This window comes from Lipophrys pholis, assembly GCF_963383615.2.
Source record: "Lipophrys pholis genome assembly, chromosome: 18".
Lineage (NCBI taxonomy): Eukaryota > Metazoa > Chordata > Actinopteri > Blenniiformes > Blenniidae > Lipophrys > Lipophrys pholis.
Window position 1 is genome coordinate 24,898,847 of NC_137646.1, and position 18,147 is coordinate 24,916,993.

The window sequence follows — 18,147 nt, forward strand, 5'->3', positions numbered from 1 at the left end:
ATAAATACAAATTAATGATCAATCATCCAAACTGCATTTTCATTTTCTTATACAAGATTACTAATTCTGTGCCTTAACTAAACTGAAAAAGAAAATTACATTTTTTTTTTAATTTTCAAAAGATGCCCCAGCAAATAGTGACCCAAATTCATTTTGAAATGTCAAATTTGAAAATTAAAATGCATTAGCTGGTTCTGGCTGCATAGTTAGTATGTTGAGCATATTTGACTCATAAATAAAATTATTAATGCATCATCCAAACTGCATTTTCATTGCTTTGAACGTACCGCGGCCGTTGAACGTATTTTCGCCATTTAAAAACACCGTGGCCGTTGAAGGTGCGGTGGTCATTGAACGTACCGCGACCACTAAACGCACTACGGCGGCTGACTTTCAAATTTTAGAATTCTTTTTTTTTTTTTTTTTATTCTTTATTTTCAAAAAGTGGTGAAGTACAACAGGTTACAATAAGACAAGTCATCACATTATCCACTTTTCTTTTTCCTTTTTATTTTTTTACAAAAGAAAGAGAAAACAAAAAAAACTAAACAATAACAACAAACTCAGAACAAGTAGGGAGAGAAACGGTGTGCACAGTTGATCGTAGAAAGAATAAAAATAAAAAACAGATGCCAATCCTACACCAAAACCAAAGGGAGTGAGAAATGTTACTTTCTAAATACAAGAAACCTCAATAAAATCTGGTCGTAAGGACTGGATGGAACTGACCCATTTGGTCCATAATTTAACAAAAGTAGACTTTTTAAGGCGGATTGAAAATGTTACAGATTCCATAACATAAATCTCATTCACTATGTCTATCCACCCCGACATCGTGGGGGGCTCGGGACGAAGCCAGCATCTTGTGACTGCCTTCTTGGCTGCTACTGTAAAAATATATAAGTTTTTATCTTCATGTCTATGCATATTATCAAGATTTCCCCAAAAAGTTGTATTAAACTGGAGCAGTAGATTATTATCCTTAAATATACTAATTAAAGCTTTATGAAATTCAAGCCAAAAGAGTTTTATCTTTGGGCATTCCCAAAATATATGCCAATGTCCTGCGTCCTGAGCCCCACATAACCTCCAGCAGCCGGCGGTGCCCGTGCCAAAATGCACTTTTTGTCTTGGTGTCAGGAAAAAGCGCACTAAACATTTCCAGCTAAACTCTCGCCATTTATGGGAACTGGTACAGTTCCAGCAGGATTCACAAACATTACACCATTCTTCATTAGTTATTGAAACATCTCCTTCATTTTCCCACTTTTCTTTGATGTAGTCAAATTTAACTTTGTCAGAAACCCTTTATACAACTTGCCGATAATCCCTTGAACTATACTGTTTTCATAAGCCTTCAGAAAGATTGACAAGATTGGGTCATCTATATCAGTTTTGGAACTAATGTTTTGCTGGAAATAATTCCTCAATTGAAGATATCGAAAGAAATCGCAATTGTTCAGCTTATAATCACGCTTTAAACCCTCAAAATCTTTCATCTTTCCATTACGTGTGAGTGAACAAAAAGTCGTCACACCCTTTGAAATCCAGTGTTTAAATGTGCCGTCTAACTGGTTGGGACTAAACCCAGCGTCAAATGCACACCACTGCATTACATTTTACAATTCTAAATGAATTCTGGTCACTATTTGCTGGAGTGTCTTTTGAAAATTAAATCTCAATCATCTTCATTAAGTGACAGAATAAGCAGTATTGTCAAAGAAAATTAAAAAGCAGTTTGGATGATTGATTAATTTTTATTTATGAGTCAAAATGCAGTTTAATCTGAAAATGAAAAAGCGTTTCTGTTAATAAATTTCAAATTGATTTTTGAGCCATTTTCGATTCCATAGTCTCTCAATCATTCAATGTATTTCATATATTCTAAAGTACTCCAATTTAATACAAACTTTTTCTCTCTTTTGTGTGCGTGTGTTTTTTTAAATGTATTAATTGTGGGATGGTTTGAGGTAAGGCGTGTCAAACATCAGGCCTTTGGGCGAAAATCAGGCCACGAAAGGCTCCGATCTGACTGACAATCCACCAAACAAATGGTAAACATGTCAAAGAAAACACAGATTTCTTCAGAGTAGCGACACTGAGACCTGAGCTCAGATACTGTGATATACTGTGATGCTGCTATGAAAGCCAGCTACTTCATTTCTATCAAACTAGTCTCAAAGCCATGCTGTCAGGGTGTAAAAACTCCCAGAATGAAAGTTTTTTTGACATTTCACTATTTTGCAATATTAAAATTGGCCTTAAATCGCAGTAATTCTGGCACTGCTTATTGAAATTAGGTAAAAATATGGACTTTTTCAAAATGTAGTATCTACCACAAAAAACGTTTTTCGTTTTTTTTTCTTCCCTTGTCCTGTTCGGCAGCTTTGGCAAACAATGTTATGTGATTGAGAGCAACAGGAAGAGATTTAGAATCTCCTCTTGTTGCTATCTACATTAGAAGTTGGCATGGCTGCCGTACACGACCCCGGGGGGGGGAACGGTCTAAGAGACGAGAGAGTAGAGAGAAGACTGAGGAGGGGTTGGAGGGGGGATAGAGGGGTGTGTGGGGGACAACATACAATACACTTGTTGTTGCTACAAATATTGTTTACAGTTGTCACACTGATCCAAATACTTTCCAACTGTTATTGGATTAAACTCACCTGAGCAGCTCCAGACAGTAACGTGATTTTCAAGCAGGAACATAAATTTAAAAAAAAAACATGATTTTGATTGTTGAACAATCAGCAACACATCTCATGAAGAGTGGAAATGTGTGAGGGTTGCCACTGGATGTGGTCGGGGAGGCCCACAGAGACATCCCGGGACCCAGTGCCCCCTTCTGAGGTAAATCAATAAATCATTCTATTCATAGATATGTTAGTGTTGCATTACAGCAACATCAGCATATCTTTTCATATGTTCTTATTGTATTTCTGGACAAAACTACACTTGGTCAACAAGAACAATAATGGGTGATAAATCAACTGAATAGCTATAAATAGGAAACAAAAAAGGAATATTATGTCGAGTGTAACAGTTAAAAAGGTCTGGATTAAATCCAGCTAAATGGCAAAACACTGACATCTAGTGGCCTAAAAGTGTAACTGCAGTTCTGCCTCGGGGTGGACGCGGCAAAGCATTGTGGGTAATTTCACATCGAGAGAACTACTGCAGGTAAAGTGGCTGAAATGCCTGTGAGAATGTTCACTTAAGTCACCATAAATCCATAAAATAATCAACTTGACTGTACTTAAGTTGTTGTTTATACGTTTAACTTAATTTTCGCCATGTTTTGGTAAAGTTTAACCCTTGTTTTTGTTGGGTTTTATCACTTTAAAAGGACGGCTACTATGCGCTAGCTGGCCGTTAGCATTGTGCTGTTTGTGTTGCTACCATGAGAATTCTCCATGAGACCATGTTGCTCTGTTACACATGCAGGAAAACGCAATAAACAGCTGTTACAACCAACCTGAGCGACTCCACACGTTCTTCTAGAGCAGACGAGCGACGTCACACAGGTCACTCTAGCACCAGAGTCTGGTGGAGCCGACGCAGAGCAACTATGTCCGTATTTTCTACACAAGAACTTGAAGGAAAGATGAAGAGAGACGACCAGTGGACCTTTCTCAGTGTTTCCCTGAAGGTGAAGCTCAGCCCGGTGATGTGAGTACACGTGACACACACACACACACACACACACACACACACACACACACACACACACACACACACACACACACACACACACACACACACACACACTCCAGGCTATTGTAGAATCTTTGTCATCCTAAAGCCTGTGAACATTTGTTTACATTCAGACATGTCAGAACACAAGTTGTGTGTGTTTGTGTATGAAAGCAGCAGTGGACTGTGGGACGACACACACTATGAGTCGGCCAAAATAAAACCAAAAAAACCTTTCATGTTCTAACAGTTTGTTTTACTTCAACACAATTGAGCTAAAAAAATACATATTCAAAATTTAATACAGATTTCAGTAGATTATATGAGGTGTGTGAGCGAGCGAGAGAAACAATTCCAAATGAATAATCAAGCTGTTTTAATATTACGATATAAAAATTATGTATACATTTATTAATATGCCATATCGTATGTCTAACTTTGTTAAAGAGTATAATTCAATGTATTTCAGCTTGATAACTTGTATTTTTATTTTGGGAAAATCTGTGGAGTTATGAGTATTGTAGTTAAACACTTTCTCAGTAGAAATAAATGTACTAGGGTGATAAGTGCCCTATCCAAGATGGCGGCCGTGCAATATGTCAGTGCCAATCAGTCCAAGTTAGTGAGGTGTCTCAGTGTTCTATGGCTATTTGTCAATTCTTAGAATGCCAGTGTGTACTCACATACATCATGACTAGGTACTTGCAGTACATCCTCGTGAAGTAGAGAAATACAAATACGAGAATGCAGAAAGTGAGAACACAAGTGTACTTGATGATGTGGTGGCTGTCATGGCTGGATGATGGACCTTGAAACTGAGGAGGAAGCAGCACGACTGTGGAGGCAGAACCTGGTGAGATCCTGTTGCCTCTCGTGTTCCTGGCTGATTTGTTCTTGACATTATATGATGATCTAAACATCCATCCAGCGGGGGTGGCCGTCTGAGCACTGTTACCCAGATCACATTGCACCGATTAAGAACCTTCCTCTGGGTGGTGAATCCACGGGAAGGTGGCGCCCGGCGTGGGACAGGAACCCTCTACCTTGAGATTGCGAGTCTCGTGCTCTACCAACTGAGCCAGCCGGGGGCTCCTTCTGGTGATGTCATTAATATTTACTTGATTATATGTGTCTAATCTACATCCTGCAGTTAAGCATAAACCTACACGGCTACACTGTCGAGCAAAGAAAGATATAAAGCAGACCCTTAAAGTAGAACCAAGACTGTTTCAGCTTCCCTAACTGAAACTGGGATCTGGTTCCAAATAAGAGGAGCCTGAAAGCTGAAAGCTCCACCTCCCATTCTACTTTTAGAAAACCTAGGAACCTCCAGTAAGCCAGCACTCTGAGAACCAAGTGTTCTTCTGGGGAGATATGGGATATGACATGTACAGAAGCGGTCATCACCATTGGCTTTTATCATCAACAGGCACGGCGAGCTCCACGCACTGCTACTATTCTGGGCAATACCATGTAGCACCATAAAGTCTACCTGTCTTTTAAAACAATTATGTTTGGCAGGATTTACCCGATAGGGATGTTGTTTGATAGGTCTGGCATCGCCCACCTCAATATCGTGGCTGAGCATGTGCGTCTGAGAGGAGACATCACCAAACAGCGAGCGATAGGAATGAATCAAACCTGCCATATCAGCCTGCTCCCAATCAGAACAATGGGAAAGCAACACAGGGAGACTCTGTACTGCAACTGAATTAGCACCTTTCTCCTGAGTCAAAGCCACAGTGAAGCGACCAGGCGGTGCTGAACTGGACAGCTCCTGCACGTCTGCACACAAACTGACCCACAGCCCGGAGCGTTCAGCACCAGAGCCACTGGACAGCTCCTCTGCTTCTGCTCACAAACTAATACAGGACTTGTTGATTTCAGCACCAGAGCCACTGGACAGCTCCTCTGCTTCTGCTCACAAACTAATACAGGACTTGTTGATTTCAGCACCAGAGCCACTGGACAGCTCCTCTACTTCTGCTCACAAATAGGCCTTTTCCACCAAGCTGTTTCCAGGGCGTGTTTGGGGCTGGGGCCGGACTTGGCACCAGTTCTTTGTGTTTCCACCACCAAAGCCCCGGCCTAACAGGGTCTAAAGAGGTGCTAAGCTGGCCCAGAATCATTGCTGGGCACGAGGAAGCACTGACACAGCTGCAGCTTTGGCAGAGTTAACAAGGCTGCTGCAAACAGTGAGCCGGCATGCTGGAATCAACACACAGTGATGAACCTGGTTCGATGCTGGACTCTCACAGCTCTTCACACTCAACCACTGACACTCAGCAGATCTTCAGGTGGTTCCTCCGTCACTCACTGCTGGATGAAGCTCTGCTCTCCTTAGTAGATCTTCAGGACTCACAGCGTCTTTGGTGAGTTGTGGAATATATTGCCTTTGGCTTACTCGTGCACGTTTTTGTTGAAAAGTAAAAACTTCCACAGGACACAGGAAAATTAAAAAACAAAGTCTTTAATCCACGGCTTGTTAATCGATTATACAGGATGTTTCTAAAATTAAGTTTGCCTAATCAAGATACTATACTACGGTAAGAAAGCCATTTGTCTCAGTCCTTGATTATTCCACAACTTCCAAGCTCCTGTATATCCCAGCATGCAGTTCTTTCTCTTTCTTAAAGTGACAGAAATCTTTCCACATTCATAGCAAAACCACAATACTGCATTTTACATCTAAAAACTTTCCAAATAAACACAAATAACATCAAATGAATCTTCGCTGAATTTTAACAACTTTCTTTTTTTAACAACTTTCAAACCAAATACTGTACTTAGATTAACTTCATCTTGCATAAACTTAACTTGGCTCCCACAGCTTCCTTTCTGCTCTCAGTTCCACCACCTGTAGAGAGAAGAGAGGTGATGAGGAGAGTCTCTGTGGAGCAGCCAGGACTTCAGTCCTGTCCACAGCAGCAGCTCAGAGCTCATGAAGGACCACCACTGTCAGACCAACACAACAAGCCTGAGGCTCCTCTGATTGGCTGACTGTGTCCTCTGCTGTCCAATCCTGAAGCTGCTCAGCGTTCTCCTCTCACAGCCTCACTGAGCAGTCAAACTCTGGATCTTTGTTCTCACACTAACTGTGTTTAGTAGAAACCTGCTGGAAGCAGCATGGACTCACTCCAACATCTACTGACCTGAGAGTCTGCAGGCTGCAGTCTGGACTCTTCTGAAGACCAACAAGCTGCTGCACATCTGGATCCTGCAGCTTGTTGTAACCCAGATCAAGCTCCTTCAGGAGGGAGGGGTTGGACCTCAGAGCTGAGGCCACAGAAGAACAGCTGATCTCTGACAAACTGCAGTTAATCAACCTGAATAAAGAGAGAAAGCAGCAGAATGAATGAGGAGAACCAATCAGATGTGTAGATGGAGAAATGAGCAGCTCCACATTACTGAGTCCTGATCAATGAGCTGCTCTGTTGTTGTGGATCTTCATCACACTCATCCTCCACATGTCCACACACATCAGTAACAAGCTGCTGAGCTCAGTCCATCTCTCACTGCAGGATCAGAGTCTCACATCACCAACATTTCTCCTTCTACAACAGTAACAGACAGTCAACTGACCCCAGAGTCTCCAGACTACAGAGTGGACTTTCCAGAAAACCACACAGCTGCTCAGCTCCTGAATCCTGCAGCTGGTTGAAACTCAGGTCCAGATGTTTCAGATGTTTCAGGTGTGAAGGGTTGGACTTCAGAGCTGAGACCACAGAAGAACAGCTGATCTCTGACAACCAACATCTCTTCAACCTGAATAAAGAGAGAAAGAAGTGAGATTAGAGGACAAAGTTTGATGTTGAAGTCATTGAGACTGAAGAAGGTTCAGACTGGAAGAGTTTAGAAATGTAAAGTCCAAACAGCTGAAGCCACCAGGAGGAGAAGAGTCTCATCAACATGCTGATCACTGACATGCTGCAGAGCTCAGTCCACCTCTCACTCACTTATTAAATTTAGATGTTGTGCTTTTATTTCTGTGTTTTAAACTATAAACGTTGTTTCACCCTAACCCTTATTTAAATGTTGTTCAAGTGTGAATATTTAATTCCAACCTCTTCTATACAGAACTCCAAATACTTCAACATGTGTTGACTGACTATTTTCTAACTTTGGTTATAAATGTGAGTTGAAATGAGCAGTTGATCATATCAAGAAGAGACTGATCAGACTGATCCTTGTTGTCTATTCATTCTTCTCAAGAAGGGTGAATCCTGGAGGAAGTGAAATAAGAACTACAGTTATTATCCTCAGTTACTGGATCTTTGTTATTTTGGAGCTGAATTGATGTGACAGCAAACAGAAGCAGTGTCCAGTGGGAGGACGAGTCAACAGCCAAGGTTACTGGACATCAAGCCGACAAGTCCAGAGTTTGATAGTGAGAGTTTGGAGCTCCAGCTGGGAGATCAGTGACTCTTCCTCCAGGAGAGATCAGCCTGCTTTGAAAGCTGAAGGTCAACATGGAGCGAGTCAGAGGTTGACAGTGAATTCTCCACTGCAGCACCTTGCTTCTTCTACCAAGCTTTGAACTGTGGAGCTCCACACGGCTCTGCCACAGTCACAGGACTAAAGCACAGAGAAGAAGTCTCAGTTTCTCATGGAGATCCTCAGTGTGGATCATCTCATATCAGCCTGATGTCTGACCTTTAGTGTCTACACAACTTTCACTGCACACAAACTCAAACATGGAGTCTGACCTCAGAGTCTCCAGACTACAGAGTGGACTCTCCAGAAGACCACACAGCTGCTGAGCTCCTGAATCCTGCAGCCGGTTCCCACCCAGGTCCAGATGTTTCAGATGTTTCAGGAGGGAGGGGTTGGACTTCAGAGCTGAGGCCACAGAAGAACAGCTGATCTCTGACAAGCTGCAGCTCTTCAACCTGAATAAAGAGAGAAAGAAGTGAGATTAGAGGACAAAGTTTGATGTTGAAGTCATTGAGACTGAAGAAGGTTCAGACTGGAAGAGTTTAGAAATGTAAAGTCCAAACAGCTGAAGCCTCCAGGAGGAGAAGAGCTCTTTTCAGCCAGATCTCAGATCGACAGAGAACACAGCCTTTACACACCGAATACTTCTTCTCTTTTTCATGGACACACATGAGTTCAGTTTAACAACAAACACCAGGAAACAAAGCAAAGTTTAATGTGAATGTACAATTCTTGATTCACACACACACACATGCACACTGAACTGACCTCAGGATCTCCAGTTTACAGTTTGGACTCTCTAGTCCAGAACACAGAAGCTTCACTGATGAATCCTGCAGCTTAATGTGACTCAGGTCCAGTTCAGTCAGAAGGGAGGGGTCAGACTGCAGAGCTGAGGCGATCACTTCACAGTGGGAATCAGAAAGGTCACAGCCAGAAACTCTGTAATGAGACACAGAGAGGACAGGAAGTTGTTATGACTCTTTGTTGGACTCCTCCTATTTGACATCAGAGCTTCAGCTCATCTTCTCTGGGTTTGATTTAGGGTTCATTTTTATTTGATATTTTATACACGGACCAGGTATGAGTGACACCCTGTACTGGGCGGACACGTCACTGAACACGGACACATATTTAACTGGTAACACACCTTGATGAGCGACAACCTGCCAAACGCGAACAACGGACTGGTTTTCCTGGCAAATTTCAAGCTGAGCGACGCTGAAACGGCCAAAATACTTTGGCTTGACCCCATAATTGGAATATTCAATTTGCGGGTGATACATGATTGCCTCCATACTCCACTCTGGGTTCACTTCTTTAACGTTCCATAACGTAACTTAACGATCCCTAAACTATCTCCACTTCTGCTGCCCGGTTTTCTTTACCTTTCCTCAAGTAGTTTATGTTTCACTTCAGGAGTTCAGAGCCTCTGGCTCTTTATTTGCATTTAAATTGTGATTGTTCAGACGGAGAGACTGAGGATCTCGTCACACAAGTGTTCAGTAGCTCTGGAGCATGAGCAGTCGGTGTGTACAGGTTGCGCTGTCAACCTCAGAGGGTCGGAGCCTAGCACACTGGGTGGATGACGATTTTGACGTCACGCGTCCTCTGTGCACATGAAAGTTTAACTTTCTCTTAACAGCAGAGGACATAAGGCCAGTGGGCCAAAACCGACCAAGAGGCTCCAATGGGAAGCCATTCCGTTAGAAAGAAACTTGACATCCACAGTGCAACTACAGGAAATACTTTCTACAAATAGATATTTGATCCTGACACGTGGACTCACCGAAACTTCCTGCACTTCCTCACAGCTGGGATCAGTCTCCTTCGTCCCTCCACTGACGTGTTGTACGTCCTCAGGTCCAACTCCTCCAGGACCTGGTCTGACATCTGCAGCATGTAGGCCAGAGCTGAGCAGTGGATCGCAGAGAGTTTCTTCTCTGACCTGTTGTCTGACTTCAGGAAGTCTTGGATCTCCTGATGGACTGAAAGGTCCTTCATCTCCGTCAGACAGTGGAAGATGTTGATGCTTCTGTCAGGAGACATTGAATCACTCCTGATCTTCTTCAGGTTCTCGATGACTCTCTGGATGGTTTCTGGACTGATCTCTGTCTGACCCAGCAGACCTTCTAAGAGTCTCTGGTTGGATTTCAGAGAGAGGCCATGAAGGAAGCGGACAAACAGGTCCAGGTGACCGTTCTGACTTCTGAGGGATTTCTGAAGAACTTTCTGGAGGAAGTTTTCAAGAGATGTGAAAACATCATCCTCATCATCTCTCAAGAATGTCTCCCGTATGTCTCTCTTCTTGTTGGTGAACCAGTAGAACAAGTCGACTGCAGCCAGAAACTCCTGAACACTCTGATGGACGAAGCTGTAGACGGGTTTCTGGAAGATCGCAGACTCTCTCTTGAAGATCTGAGTACAGACTCCAGAGCACAGCGAGGCCTCAGTCACATCCAGACCACATTTCTCCAGGTCTTCTTGGTAGAACACAATGATTCCTTTCTCCAGATGTTCCAAGGCCAGCCTGCCCAGCTTCAGAAGAACCTCCCTGTCAGCCTCCGTCAGCTCCTGTGGACCCGTCTCGTGTCCTCCATTGTACTTGAGCTTCTTCCTGTGTGTCTGAACCAGCACAAAGTGGGAGTACATGTCAGTCAGGGTCTGGGGCAGCTCTCCTCTCTGCTCTGTGGTCAACATGTGCTCCAGAACTGTGGCAGTGATCCAGCAGAACACTGGCATTCCACACATGATGTGGAGGCTCCTGGATGTCTGGATGTGGGCGATGATTCTGCTGCTCAGCTCCTCATCACTCAGTCTCCTCCTGAAGTACTCCTCCTTCTGGGCGTCAGTGAAGCCTCGCACTTCTGTCAGTCTGTCCACACATGATGGAGGGATCTGATTGGCTGCTGCGGGTCGGGAAGTGATCCAGACCTGAGCCGAGGGCAGCAGATTCCCCCGGATGAGGTTTGTGAGCAGCAGGCTGACTGAAGACTCGCGTGAGACATCGACCACCAGCTGGGAGCTGCTGAAGTCCAGAGAAAGTCTGCTTTCATCCAGGCCGTCAAAGATGAAGAGCAGCCTGCAGACAGCCAGCTGCTCTGCTGTCACCTTCTGTAAGGCTGGATGGAAAACATGGAGCAGCGTGAGAAGACTGTAGGGCTGCTCTCTGATCAGGTTCAGCTCCCTGAAGGAGAGCACCACCAGCACACTGACGTCCTGGTTCTCCAGGCCCTCGGCCCAGTCCAGAGTGAACTTGTGCACCGAGAAGGTTTTTCCACTGCCGGCCACGCCGCTGGTCAGAACCACTCGGATGTGTCTGTGCTGCTCAGTCGAGGCTCTGAAGATGTCCTGACACCTGATGGCAGTGTCATGGAGGCTCTCCTTCCTGGAAGCTGTCTCCAGCTGCATCAGCTCCGGTTCCCTCTGAAGCTCCTCACTGTGTCCCTCTGTGATGTGGAGCTCAGTGTAGATCCTGTTGAGGAGGGTTCCTCCTCCTGGTTCATCACTTCCTTCACTCACACGTTCACACCGGCTCCTCAGACTCTTCTTATGTTCCTCTAGAACCTTCTGCGGACCAGCACCTGCTCAAAGACAACAACAACAATGAGACTGACCACACACAACCAGCTTCCACGTCTCTACAACACAAGTCCAGTGAAGACAGACGAGTCCCTCAGCAGACACGTGTCCACTCTTACTCTGTGCAGCTCTGCTTCTGGATCTTTCTGCACTCTGAGGACAGCAGGAAAACTGCTGCTCCTCATCACTCCTCTTCCTCTTTCTGTGGACACAAAGCAACATTTACTCTGAGCAACACAACACACAGCAAAGACACAAAGATCCAGCTTCAACTCTCACTCTGCTTCAAAATACTGGAACTTTAACTGGAAGTCAGCACAACTTCTCTCACTCTGGTTTGGAGGAAATAAAAGGAAACAAAAGAGTTTCTTACTTTGAGGTTGAAGGTTCAGCTTCACCATTGAAGTTTGGTGGTTTTTCTTTAGACCAGTCACTCTTCATAGACAAGCTGCTGGATCCTGAAGACTCTGCAGTGTGTCTGAGCTTCTGACGTCTACACACACACACACACACACACACACACACACACACACACACACACACACACACACACACACACACACACACACACACACACACACACACACACACACACACACACACACACACACACACACACACACACACACACACACACACACACACACACACTTTGTATTCAGATGATGTAAATAACTTGGGTTTTGAAGATTTTTATTGGATTTCAAATTCTGCATTAGTTTATTTGTTTTGTCTGCAGCACAACTTCTCTCACTCTGGTTTGGAGGAAATAAAAGGAAACAAAGAGTTTCTTACTTTGAGGTTGAAGGTTCAGCTTCACCATTGAAGTTTGGCGGAATTATTTCTTTGGACTCGTCACTCTTCATAGACAAGCTGCTGGATCCTGAAGACTCTGCAGTGTGTCTGAACTTCTGACCGCTACACACACACACACACACACACACACACACAGACACAGCTGTTTCAGCATCATGTTAGAACTGTGTGTTCTCAGAGTAACAGTGACTCTCAAAATCCTTTTCATCTATTTTTATTTTTTAAAACCGATTCAGAAACAGAAGTGGATTTATTATTATTATTATTATTATTATTACATTTACAATGGACTGAATTACCTTTTTCCACAGGAAATCTATACATGAGTTGAAAAAGACCTTGGAACTGAAACTGAAACTATTTGATCTGGTCTTGATTGATTGTCATTATTGTGATCTATGGCTTGTGGTGTGTTTCCTGACAACAATAAACAAAATAAGAGTTGGACGTGAGTTCAAAAACTGGCAAACCAAACTTTAAAAGTGCTCCAGCTGAAGCGACAGCAGTCCATCAAACACCCTGAGACGGAGTGTGAACCCAAAGAGATCAACCGCAGAGAACAGGAAGTCATTGTTTCAGGGTAGAACAAAGAAGCTGTATTTCACATGGTGTGTTAGGAAGTTCCTTTAACTTTTATTTGTAATTGTACAAGGTGGTGGAGGGTCGTCTGGGTTTACTATGGTAAAGGTGTAAAGGTTTGGGTTCCTCAGGAGAAAGGTTGTGAATCACTGATCGAGAGGAAGATTTCCTGGATGAAATTGGACAAATCAGAGATTCATTAAGGTGAACACCTCAGCAAGGTCACTGCTGAATCTTGTAAGAGGCAGAGGACGACAGTCGGTGTTTCCAAATGTCGACACTGAGACTCTATTTGACTTTACCTGTAACCTCTGCCAGTGGGGGGCGCTCATTCTCTAAACTTTAGAAAATTAAACTGAGCTCCACAATGAATGAAAACAAACTGAATCACCTCTCTGATGGATATTGAGTCTGATGTTCTCAGAAAATTGACTTTACCAGCTTCACTAAAGACTCTCAGTCAGGAAATCCAGACAGACCGTCTGTAAAGGTAAAGTCTGTTTATTGGACTGCTGTTGCATTGCTGCGGTTATGATAATTATATCTGCTGCTGCTGTGTGACTGTTTTTGGTCAATTAGTTTTTGCCAATCTGCTTGATTTATAAGATTGTGTTGAGGTTTAAAAACTCAGGCTGGCCTGGGCTGCTGAGGAAGATGCGTCTTGGTTGAGATGAAATCTGGTTGAATATCTTTTAGTAGGTTTTTGTTACAATTGAATTGTTGAAGTGTCTTCAGCTGCTGCTTGTTTAAAAAGTGTATTGGTTGTCCTGTGTCTTTCCCACGGATACTCCGGTTTCCTCCCTCAGTCCAAAAACATCCATGTGGTCAATTGGAGACACTAAGTTGCCCCGAGGTGTGAGTGTGTGTGGTTGTGGTATGCTGTCCTCGACCACAGTAACGTCTGTCAACTCTCACACTGACTGAAAATACTGGAGCTTAAACTGAAAGTGAGCACAACTTCTCTCACTTACGTTGAGGTTGAAGGTCCAGGTTCAAGACTGAAGTTTGGTGGTTGTTTATTAGACCGGTCACTCTTCATAGAGAAGCTGCTGCATCCTGAAGACTCTGGAGAGTGTCTGAGCTGCTGACCGCTACACACACACACACACACACACACGAACACACACACACACACACACACACACGGACAGGGTGGGGGTGTGGGGTGGGGGGAGAGAGAGACACACACACACTTTGTATTCAGGTGATGTAAATAACTTGACCATATCATATTTCTTCAGAGTGTTTTGAAGACTTTTATTGGATTTCAAATTCTGCAGAAGCATTAGTTTATTTGTTTTGTCTGCAGCACAACTTCTCTCACTCTGGTTTGGAGGAAATAAAAAGAAACAAAGAGTTTCTTACTTTGAGGTTGAAGGTTCAGCTTCAAGACTGAACTTGAGTGGTAGATCTTTGGACTCGTCACTCTTCATAGAGAAGCTGCTGGATCCTGAAGACTCTGGAGATTGTCTGAGCTGCTGACCTCTATACACACACACACACACACACACACACACACACACACACACACACACACACACACACACACACACACACACACACACACACACACACACACACACACACACACACACACACACACACACACACACACACACACACACACACACTTTTTTATTACTGTGAATGACTGTCAAACCCTTTTAAAATTAAATATCATTTATTAAAATACTAATTAATTATATGTAAAAGACATGGATAATTCTTTCACTATTTAATGACTTATTTCATTGCCTAGATGAGCCAAAATGAAATAAATAAATACAAAATTCAATAAGTATATGTGTCATTAATTAATTAATTAGAATATGAATTAATTTTTATGTAAAAACAAACAAACAAACATATTTAATCATATCACTATTTAATTAATTATTTCATGGTCCAGTGTTGCACTGCTTCATGATTTAATTTGATCTAATTAATAACTTTTGTTTGACACATTTATATATTTAATTCCAATTTTAATCAATTAATGACACATATAATTAATTATTTAATGGTGTATTTAATTAATTTTCACACAATCAGCCCTCCATTCTTAAAATCAATTTAGTTTTTTTTTAAGTTTTCCTTTATAAAGAGGAAATCTCCTCTTGAGTGGAAATAGACCTGAAACTATTTGATCTGGTCTTGATTGATTTGTTAGATATTGTATTGTTTCCAGTGGCATTTCTGTAAGTCAGTACTTGGTGGGGGAGGATTTTATTTCAGGTCTACTGACAGCAGAGTTCAACACCACTGAATGCCAAAGTAAAGAGGCTGCATAACGTTTAAGCAATGACATTAAGACAACCATATAGGCCAAGAGTTCCCTGCAGTTTCTCCCCTAAAGTAAGAGTTTCTAACTCGCACGCTTGTAAATAATCGACCCAAATCATTTCGACTCCTAAACATTAGCTCTAGCTGCATTAGCTGGCCCCAACACCAGTCCACATAAAAATCCCATGATCTGAATGAATCTGCATGCAAAACACACGTCACTGTGGGAGAGGGGCGAGTCCCAGTCATGCAACCTTCCGTGTTTATCAGGAGAAAACATCCTGAAGTGGCAAGAGACCGAAAACCAGGAAGTGAAATCCTCGCAGATTGTATGCAAATTAGAAAGAGGCTTTATTGACAGACAAGAAAATGTTGTAAAGTATATTAACATACGTTTCAGGTGACACAAAGAGTTGCTCAACCTAAATGAGCGTCTCCCCTGATCCTTTCATAATTGTCCTAATAACAACAAACAATACTCTTGATGATATAATGACATATACCTCTTACAGTTACCACGCCGATCCAAACACCTTCCAACCACCAACTATTATGAAACTAATCAAACCTGAACAGCACTTTCCAGATACAAACATACATTCCTTATCAAACAAACAGGTACATAAAGAAGCGAGGAAACAACAAGAGACACAGGTGTGTGTGTGTGTGTGTGTGTGTGTGTGTGTGTGTGTGTGTGTGTGTGTGTGTGTGTGTGTGTGTGTGTGTGTGTGTGTGTGTGTGTGTGTGTGTGTGTGTGTGTGTGTGTGTGCGTGCGTGCGTGCGTGCGTGCGTGTGTGTGTGCAGAGCATCACGCCACACCCATTCCCACAGAAACCATAATCTAGCCTTAAAGACAATAAAACACAAAACAGTATATGGCCACTCCTGTGTTTGACATTTAAAAACTTTCTCAAGCCATAATCTTGGTTGATAAATGTGCCGACATGAATACGGAAATAGAAAAATACCTTTCCGACATCATGGTCTCTGCTTAAAGTTGATAAAGTGGCGGGGATCTGTTGAGTGTGCTGGAGCGTCTGTTCTCTGTGTTCAGGCGGTGGCTGGACAGACCCAGAACTGGCCGACTTCGAGCTGCTGCTGATCATGAGCGCCACCTGCCAGGTCCGCACGTCGTACCTCCCGGACGAGATCCTGTGGGGCTACGAGTTCCCCCCCGTCGTCTCCCTGTCCCCCTCCAGGAAGTTCGTGGCCGACTTCGCCTTTTTCAAACAAAGTGGCCAAAACCAAAACGCCCCCCCTCTTCAAGCAGGCGCTGCCGCCCAGCTCCCCGTCGTCCCAGCCGTCGCATTTACACAAGGCCAAGGAGAACGGCACGGACCCCGAAAAGATGAGACTGGAGGAGAGCTCCAGGGGGACAGGGGACAGGGGACGCATCAGAGATAGCAGCCCTCTGAGTGTACGGATTAGTAATGTGTGAGGGAGGAAGAGGAGGCAGGAAAGGGGAGGCGCAAAGTCGATGTAAAACTGAGATCAGGTTTCACAGGAAGTCCACCCACACACACACACACACACACACACACACACACACACACACACACACACACACACACACACACACACACACACACACACACACACACACACACACACACCGTATTCAAGGCCCCGTTTGTGCGACATTTGGAGTGGAAACGCATTGATTTTCTGTTTTCGTTTCAGAAAACTTTCACGTTTACATGGCATCCCAGGCCACTAGTGGGTGTTTGTTTTTGTAATGAAACCACACACGCATGCGTGCAGAAAACAATACATTTCATTATCTTCGTACACGGACGTTCTGTGTACTTTTTAAGTGCCTCTTTCAATAAACGTGTTATTTGCAGCGTCTCTTTGTGCCCGTCTATGAAGAATGTCCTCAGGCGGCGGAAACACGAAATATGTTGCGTCTGTTTGTTGCTGAAATTAAATTTGAGTTAAAACCCCAATAAAATCTGAGTTGAAGGAGGAAAAGCTGTTACACAAGTTGTGATGAGCTGCTGTGTGTTTAACTTCCTGCACCAAACCACAACCACACTGTGTTTCCCTGCAGTCATATACAAACCAGGGTACAGATGCTGCATGCCTACGCTGAGACTACCACCTCTCGCCCCCAACACAGACCCACACATTTCCACCATCAGAAATTAACTCACAATCATTTTCTCAAGCAAACTTCCACATCAAATCTTGAGATAAACATGTCTGGGGATCCCCTGTTAATCAGTATGAACAGCCTCAGACTTTATAATATCACTAACCCAGTCGTATGATGATTCAGAGTTACAGTGAAAGAATCAAATCATCTCATGGCAGCAATTTTTCAATTTGACTGTATTTGTATTGCTCAGAAGACTTTCTGCAGAACCCACATCCTGGTCTTTCATTCTCCTCACACCTGTGTTCATGGCTTTGCTACTTCATGCCTCTTCGTGCTTCGTGACTAAGAACCCCCCCCCCCCCCCCCTGCAAACATCACATGTTTCCTGTTGAGGATTTTCTCATTTGGCAAGGCAAGCGGGTTACTAGAGGACTGAAAATGCTCCTTCTCCTTCTCTTTCTTCTGAGTTGTTGGATTGTTTCAGGTAAGACGAGTGAAAGTTCAGTTTGTTGGCATGTTGAATGTCAGGAGAGGTTCATCTGGGGTTTCTTCACAAATCAAGGCTGCAGGATGGAGATGGATGCACTGACGTGCAGGAAAGAAATTTGTGTTTGTTGCTCCGTAAAAATCCTGATTGATGAGTGTAACATAGTTAAAAAGGT

The 18,147-nt window shown here is 43.4% G+C and overlaps 1 protein-coding gene across 1 annotated transcript; it reads right to left on the minus strand.

Annotated features, from left to right (window-relative positions):
• Nucleotides 1–6,145: 6,145 nt before the first annotated feature.
• On the minus strand, nt 6,146–16,474 carry LOC308123615 (NACHT, LRR and PYD domains-containing protein 3-like). Its single transcript, XM_080486179.1, has 12 exons — nt 16,356–16,474; nt 14,470–14,587; nt 14,076–14,195; nt 12,505–12,627; nt 12,083–12,202; nt 11,829–11,911; nt 9,917–11,711; nt 8,896–9,069; nt 8,400–8,582; nt 7,276–7,458; nt 6,846–7,019; nt 6,146–6,550 (listed from the first exon to the last, which is right to left on the minus strand). Exons 2-12 carry the CDS (start codon nt 14,535–14,537, stop codon nt 6,538–6,540), a joined length of 3,036 nt encoding a protein of 1,011 aa, XP_080342305.1. The 5' UTR covers nt 14,538–14,587; nt 16,356–16,474; the 3' UTR covers nt 6,146–6,537.
• Between the last annotated feature and the right edge of the window lie 1,673 nt (nt 16,475–18,147).

Excerpts from the sequence above, each read along its gene's own strand:
- LOC308123615 (XM_080486179.1), bottom strand. The coding sequence starts at position 14,537 with ATGAAGAGTGACGAGTCCAAAGATCTACCACTCAAGTTCAGTCTTGAA. Across the intron at positions 12,628-14,075 it reads CCTGGACCTTCAACCTCAAC|CGGTCAGAAGTTCAGACACA; the intron begins GTAAGTGAGAGA and ends GTGTGTGTGTAG. Across the intron at positions 11,712-11,828 it reads CAGAAGCAGAGCTGCACAGA|GTGCTGGTCCGCAGAAGGTT; the intron begins GTAAGAGTGGAC and ends GTCTTTGAGCAG.